Genomic DNA, 9,399 nt, shown 5'->3' with positions numbered 1-9,399 from the left:
TCAATAAACAGTGACACATCGTCAACAAATAGTACCACATCGTCACTAAACAGTACCACATCGTAAATAAACAATACCACATCGTCAATAAACAGTGACACATCGTCAACAAATAGTACCACATCGTCAATAAACAGTACAACATCGTAAATAAACAGTACCACATCGTCAATAAACATTACCACATCGTAAATAAACAGTACCACATCGTCAATAAACGGTACCACATTGTCAATCAACAGTACCACATCCTCAATAAACAGTACCACATCGTCAACAAATAGTGAGACATCGTCAATAAACAGTGACATATCGTCAATAAACATTACCACAAACAGTACCACATCGTCAATAAACAGTACCACATCGTCATTAAACAGTACCACATCGTCAATAAACATTGACACATCGTCAATAAACAGTACCACATCGTCAATAAACAGTGACACATCGTCAATAAACAATAACACATCGTCAATAAACGGTAACACATCTTCAATAAACAGTACCACATCGTCAATAAACAGTGACGTTATCTGAACTTAACATAGAACATGGTCTGGAATAGCGAACCAACATCGTGTAAACTCCGAAATCAAACGATGCACAAACGTTACAACTAGAACCTCAATAATCTCATCATACTTACGTATTCTACAACGTAACATCTCAATAATCTCATCATACTGACGTATTCTACAACGTAACCTCTCAATAATCTCATCATACTGACGTTTTCTATCACGTAACATCTCAATAATCTCATCATACTGACGTATTCTACAACGTAACATCTCAATAATCTCATCATACTGACGTATTCTATAACGTAACATCTCAATAATCTCATCATACTGACGTATTCTATAACGTAACATCTCAATAATCTCATCATACTGACGTATTCTATAACGTAACATCTCAATAATCTCATCATACTGACGTATTCTATAACGTAACATCTCAATAATCTCATCATACTGACGTATTCTATAACGTAACATCTCAATAATCTCATCATACTGACGTATTCTATAACGTAACATCTCAATAATCTCATCATACTGACGTATTCTATAACGTAACATCTCAATAATCTCATCATACTGACGTATTCTATAACGTAACATCTCAATAATCTCATCATACTGACGTATTCTATAACGTAACATCTCAATAATCTCATCATACTGACGTATTCTATAACGTAACATCTCAATAATCTCATCATACTGACGTATTCTATAACGTAACATCTCAATAATCTCATCATACTGACGTATTCTATAACGTAACATCTCAATAATCTCATCATACTGACGTATTCTATAACGTAACATCTCAATAATCTCATCATACTGACGTATTCTATAACGTAACATCTCAATAATCTCATCATACTGACGTATTCTATAACGTAACATCTCAATAATCTCATCATACTGACGTATTCTATAACGTAACATCTCAATAATCTCATCATACTGACGTATTCTATAACGTAACATCTCAATAATCTCATCATACTGACGTATTCTATAACGTAACATCTCAATAATCTCATCATACTGACGTATTCTATAACGTAACATCTCAATAATCTCATCATACTGACGTATTCTATAACGTAACATCTCAATAATCTCATCATACTGACGTATTCTATAACGTAACATCTCAATAATCTCATCATACTGACGTATTCTATAACGTAACATCTCAATAATCTCATCATACTGACGTATTCTATAACGTAACATCTCAATAATCTCATCATACTGACGTATTCTATAACGTAACATCTCAATAATCTCATCATACTGACGTATTCTATAACGTAACATCTCAATAATCTCATCATACTGACGTATTCTATAACGTAACATCTCAATAATCTCATCATACTGACGTATTCTATAACGTAACATCTCAATAATCTCATCATACTGACGTATTCTATAACGTAACATCTCAATAATCTCATCATACTGACGTATTCTATAACGTAACATCTCAATAATCTCATCATACTGACGTATTCTATAACGTAACATCTCAATAATCTCATCATACTGACGTATTCTATAACGTAACATCTCAATAATCTCATCATACTGACGTATTCTATAACGTAACATCTCAATAATCTCATCATACTGACGTATTCTATAACGTAACATCTCAATAATCTCATCATACTGACGTATTCTATAACGTAACATCTCAATAATCTCATCATACTGACGTATTCTATAACGTAACATCTCAATAATCTCATCATACTGACGTATTCTATAACGTAACATCTCAATAATCTCATCATACTGACGTATTCTATAACGTAACATCTCAATAATCTCATCATACTGACGTATTCTATAACGTAACATCTCAATAATCTCATCATACTGACGTATTCTATAACGTAACATCTCAATAATCTCATCATACTGACGTATTCTATAACGTAACATCTCAATAATCTCATCATACTGACGTATTCTATAACGTAACATCTCAATAATCTCATCATACTGACGTATTCTATAACGTAACATCTCAATAATCTCATCATACTGACGTATTCTATAACGTAACATCTCAATAATCTCATCATACTGACGTATTCTATAACGTAACATCTCAATAATCTCATCATACTGACGTATTCTATAACGTAACATCTCAATAATCTCATCATACTGACGTATTCTATAACGTAACATCTCAATAATCTCATCATACTGACGTATTCTATAACGTAACATCTCAATAATCTCATCATACTGACGTATTCTATAACGTAACATCTCAATAATCTCATCATACTGACGTATTCTATAACGTAACATCTCAATAATCTCATCATACTGACGTATTCTATAACGTAACATCTCAATAATCTCATCATACTGACGTATTCTATAACGTAACATCTCAATAATCTCATCATACTGACGTATTCTATAACGTAACATCTCAATAATCTCATCATACTGACGTATTCTATAACGTAACATCTCAATAATCTCATCATACTGACGTATTCTATAACGTAACATCTCAATAATCTCATCATACTGACGTATTCTATAACGTAACATCTCAATAATCTCATCATACTGACGTATTCTATAACGTAACATCTCAATAATCTCATCATACTGACGTATTCTATAACGTAACATCTCAATAATCTCATCATACTGACGTATTCTATAACGTAACATCTCAATAATCTCATCATACTGACGTATTCTATAACGTAACATCTCAATAATCTCATCATACTGACGTATTCTATAACGTAACATCTCAATAATCTCATCATACTGACGTATTCTATAACGTAACATCTCAATAATCTCATCATACTGACGTATTCTATAACGTAACATCTCAATAATCTCATCATACTGACGTATTCTATAACGTAACATCTCAATAATCTCATCATACTGACGTATTCTATAACGTAACATCTCAATAATCTCATCATACTGACGTATTCTATAACGTAACATCTCAATAATCTCATCATACTGACGTATTCTATAACGTAACATCTCAATAATCTCATCATACTGACGTATTCTATAACGTAACATCTCAATAATCTCATCATACTGACGTATTCTATAACGTAACATCTCAATAATCTCATCATACTGACGTATTCTATAACGTAACATCTCAATAATCTCATCATACTGACGTATTCTATAACGTAACATCTCAATAATCTCATCATACTGACGTATTCTATAACGTAACATCTCAATAATCTCATCATACTGACGTATTCTATAACGTAACATCTCAATAATCTCATCATACTGACGTATTCTATAACGTAACATCTCAATAATCTCATCATACTGACGTATTCTATAACGTAACATCTCAATAATCTCATCATACTGACGTATTCTATAACGTAACATCTCAATAATCTCATCATACTGACGTATTCTATAACGTAACATCTCAATAATCTCATCATACTGACGTATTCTATAACGTAACATCTCAATAATCTCATCATACTGACGTATTCTATAACGTAACATCTCAATAATCTCATCATACTGACGTATTCTATAACGTAACATCTCAATAATCTCATCATACTGACGTATTCTATAACGTAACATCTCAATAATCTCATCATACTGACGTATTCTATAACGTAACATCTCAATAATCTCATCATACTGACGTATTCTATAACGTAACATCTCAATAATCTCATCATACTGACGTATTCTATAACGTAACATCTCAATAATCTCATCATACTGACGTATTCTATAACGTAACATCTCAATAATCTCATCATACTGACGTATTCTATAACGTAACATCTCAATAATCTCATCATACTGACGTATTCTATAACGTAACATCTCAATAATCTCATCATACTGACGTATTCTATAACGTAACATCTCAATAATCTCATCATACTGACGTATTCTATAACGTAACATCTCAATAATCTCATCATACTGACGTATTCTATAACGTAACATCTCAATAATCTCATCATACTGACGTATTCTATAACGTAACATCTCAATAATCTCATCATACTGACGTATTCTATAACGTAACATCTCAATAATCTCATCATACTGACGTATTCTATAACGTAACATCTCAATAATCTCATCATACTGACGTATTCTATAACGTAACATCTCAATAATCTCATCATACTGACGTATTCTATAACGTAACATCTCAATAATCTCATCATACTGACGTATTCTATAACGTAACATCTCAATAATCTCATCATACTGACGTATTCTATAACGTAACATCTCAATAATCTCATCATACTGACGTATTCTATAACGTAACATCTCAATAATCTCATCATACTGACGTATTCTATAACGTAACATCTCAATAATCTCATCATACTGACGTATTCTATAACGTAACATCTCAATAATCTCATCATACTGACGTATTCTATAACGTAACATCTCAATAATCTCATCATACTGACGTATTCTATAACGTAACATCTCAATAATCTCATCATACTGACGTATTCTATAACGTAACATCTCAATAATCTCATCATACTGACGTATTCTATAACGTAACATCTCAATAATCTCATCATACTGACGTATTCTATAACGTAACATCTCAATAATCTCATCATACTGACGTATTCTATAACGTAACATCTCAATAATCTCATCATACTGACGTATTCTATAACGTAACATCTCAATAATCTCATCATACTGACGTATTCTATAACGTAACATCTCAATAATCTCATCATACTGACGTATTCTATAACGTAACATCTCAATAATCTCATCATACTGACGTATTCTATAACGTAACATCTCAATAATCTCATCATACTGACGTATTCTATAACGTAACATCTCAATAATCTCATCATACTGACGTATTCTATAACGTAACATCTCAATAATCTCATCATACTGACGTATTCTATAACGTAACATCTCAATAATCTCATCATACTGACGTATTCTATAACGTAACATCTCAATAATCTCATCATACTGACGTATTCTATAACGTAACATCTCAATAATCTCATCATACTGACGTATTCTATAACGTAACATCTCAATAATCTCATCATACTGACGTATTCTATAACGTAACATCTCAATAATCTCATCATACTGACGTATTCTATAACGTAACATCTCAATAATCTCATCATACTGACGTATTCTATAACGTAACATCTCAATAATCTCATCATACTGACGTATTCTATAACGTAACATCTCAATAATCTCATCATACTGACGTATTCTATAACGTAACATCTCAATAATCTCATCATACTGACGTATTCTATAACGTAACATCTCAATAATCTCATCATACTGACGTATTCTATAACGTAACATCTCAATAATCTCATCATACTGACGTATTCTATAACGTAACATCTCAATAATCTCATCATACTGACGTATTCTATAACGTAACATCTCAATAATCTCATCATACTGACGTATTCTATAACGTAACATCTCAATAATCTCATCATACTGACGTATTCTATAACGTAACATCTCAATAATCTCATCATACTGACGTATTCTATAACGTAACATCTCAATAATCTCATCATACTGACGTATTCTATAACGTAACATCTCAATAATCTCATCATACTGACGTATTCTATAACGTAACATCTCAATAATCTCATCATACTGACGTATTCTATAACGTAACATCTCAATAATCTCATCATACTGACGTATTCTATAACGTAACATCTCAATAATCTCATCATACTGACGTATTCTATAACGTAACATCTCAATAATCTCATCATACTGACGTATTCTATAACGTAACATCTCAATAATCTCATCATACTGACGTATTCTATAACGTAACATCTCAATAATCTCATCATACTGACGTATTCTATAACGTAACATCTCAATAATCTCATCATACTGACGTATTCTATAACGTAACATCTCAATAATCTCATCATACTGACGTATTCTATAACGTAACATCTCAATAATCTCATCATACTGACGTATTCTATAACGTAACATCTCAATAATCTCATCATACTGACGTATTCTATAACGTAACATCTCAATAATCTCATCATACTGACGTATTCTATAACGTAACATCTCAATAATCTCATCATACTGACGTATTCTATAACGTAACATCTCAATAATCTCATCATACTGACGTATTCTATAACGTAACATCTCAATAATCTCATCATACTGACGTATTCTATAACGTAACATCTCAATAATCTCATCATACTGACGTATTCTATAACGTAACATCTCAATAATCTCATCATACTGACGTATTCTATAACGTAACATCTCAATAATCTCATCATACTGACGTATTCTACAACGTAACATCTCAATAATCTCATCATACTGACGTATTCTATAACGTAACATCTCAATAATCTCATCATACTGACGTATTCTATAACGTAACATCTCAATAATCTCATCATACTGACGTATTCTATAACGTAACATCTCAATAATCTCATCATACTGACGTATTCTATAACGTAACATCTCAATAATCTCATCATACTGACGTATTCTATAACGTAACATCTCAATAATCTCATCATACTGACGTATTCTATAACGTAACATCTCAATAATCTCATCATACTGACGTATTCTATAACGTAACATCTCAATAATCTCATCATACTGACGTATTCTATAACGTAACATCTCAATAATCTCATCATACTGACGTATTCTATAACGTAACATCTCAATAATCTCATCATACTGACGTATTCTATAACGTAACATCTCAATAATCTCATCATACTGACGTATTCTATAACGTAACATCTCAATAATCTCATCATACTGACGTATTCTATAACGTAACATCTCAATAATCTCATCATACTGACGTATTCTATAACGTAACATCTCAATAATCTCATCATACTGACGTATTCTATAACGTAACATCTCAATAATCTCATCATACTGACGTATTCTATAACGTAACATCTCAATAATCTCATCATACTGACGTATTCTATAACGTAACATCTCAATAATCTCATCATACTGACGTATTCTATAACGTAACATCTCAATAATCTCATCATACTGACGTATTCTATAACGTAACATCTCAATAATCTCATCATACTGACGTATTCTATAACGTAACATCTCAATAATCTCATCATACTGACGTATTCTATAACGTAACATCTCAATAATCTCATCATACTGACGTATTCTACAACGTGACATTTCAATAATCTCATCGTACTGACGTATTCTATAACGTGACATCTCAATAATCTCATCATACTGACGTATTCTATAACGTAACATCTCAATAATCTCATCATACTTACGTATTCTATAACGTAACATCTCAATAATCTCATCGTACTGACGTATTCTACAACGTAACATCTCAATAATCTCGTCATACTGATGTATTCTACAACCTAACATCTCGGTATATATTGACGTATTAAATAACGTACCACCTCAATAGATATTGTGACGTACACCATCACGTGCAATCTCAACTTTGTGACGTATTCTATAACGTAATACCTCAACATACTGATGAGGATGAGCCACTTTAAATACAACATTCTGTCATATCGATTATTACTTTTCTGCCTGAAGGGTTGCTTCACGAAGTTAGACGAACTCTTCTCGAAGTACACAACTATCTTCATCGCTGTTGGTGTTAGCGTCATCGTTTTCCAGGTAAGTCTCGAGCGGGACACAGAATGGTAACAAGAGGGAGTAGTTATGTTGACTGTATGTAATCAGTCGTGGTATCGTAGCAAGAGAGAATAGTTATGTTGACTGTATGTAGTCAGTCGTGGTATCGTAACAAGAGGGAATAGTTATGTTGACTGTAAATAATCAGTCGTGGTATCGTAAAAAGAGGGAATAGTTATGTTGACTGTATATAGTCAGTCGTGGTATCGTAACAAGAGGGAATAGGTATGTTGACTGTATATAATCAGTCGTGGTATCGTAAAAAGAGGGAATAGTTATGTTGACTGTATATAATCAGTCGTGGTATCGTATCAAGAATAGTTATGTTGACTGTATATAATCAGTCGTGGTATCGTAAAAAGAGGGAATAGTTATGTTGACTGTATATAATCAGTCGTGGTATCATAACAAGAGGCGTGGTATCGTAACAAGAGGCAATAGTTTTGTTGACTGTATGTAATCAGTCGTGGTATCGTAACAAGAGGGAATAGTTATGTTGACTGTATATATAATCAGTCGTGGTAACGTAACAAGAGGCAATAGTTATACTGACTGTATATAATCAGTGGTGGTATCGTAACAAGAGGGAATAGTTATGTTGACTGTTTATAATCAGTCGTGGTATCGTAACAAGGGGGAATAGTTATGTTGATTGTATATATTCAGTCGTGGTATCGTTACAAGAGGGAATAGTTATGTTGACTATATGTAGTCAGTCATGGTATCGTAACAAGAGGGAATAGTTATTTTGACTGTATATAATCAGTCGTGGTATCGTAACAAGAGGGAATAGTTATGTTGATTGTATATATTCAGTCGTGGTATCGTTACAAGAGGGAATAGTTATGTTGACTATATGTAGTCAGTCATGGTATCGTAACAAGAGGGACTAGTTATGTTGACTGTATATAATCAGTCGTGGTTTCGTAACAAGAGGGAATAGTTATTTTGACTGTATATAATCAGTCGTGGTATCGAAACAAGAGGGAATAGTTATGTTGACTGTATAAAATCAGTCGTGGTATCGTAACAAGAGGCAATAGTTATGTTGACTGTATATAATCAGTCGGGTATCGTAACAAGAGGCAATAGTTATGTA

At 32.3% G+C, this 9,399-nt stretch overlaps 1 protein-coding gene across 4 annotated transcripts in view; it reads left to right on the top strand.

The window, feature by feature from the left end:
- The window catches only part of LOC110455636 (tetraspanin-6-like), a 60,390-nt gene that overhangs the window by 45,708 nt on the left and 5,283 nt on the right, over positions 1–9,399 (top strand). For all 4 annotated transcript variants that reach the window (XM_021505892.1, XM_021505885.1, XM_021505907.1 and 1 more), the window contains exon 7: positions 8,199–8,282. In XM_021505892.1, the coding sequence (XP_021361567.1) occupies positions 8,199–8,282 (84 nt within the window). The remainder of the gene's footprint in view (positions 1–8,198; positions 8,283–9,399) is intronic.

The sequence above is a fragment of the Mizuhopecten yessoensis genome, unplaced genomic scaffold, assembly GCF_002113885.1.
Source record: "Mizuhopecten yessoensis strain PY_sf001 unplaced genomic scaffold, ASM211388v2 scaffold931, whole genome shotgun sequence".
In the NCBI taxonomy this organism is placed as follows: Eukaryota; Metazoa; Mollusca; class Bivalvia; order Pectinida; family Pectinidae; genus Mizuhopecten; species Mizuhopecten yessoensis.
Note: the sequence above shows the minus strand (reverse complement) of the source record. Positions and strands in the feature narration are given on the sequence as shown.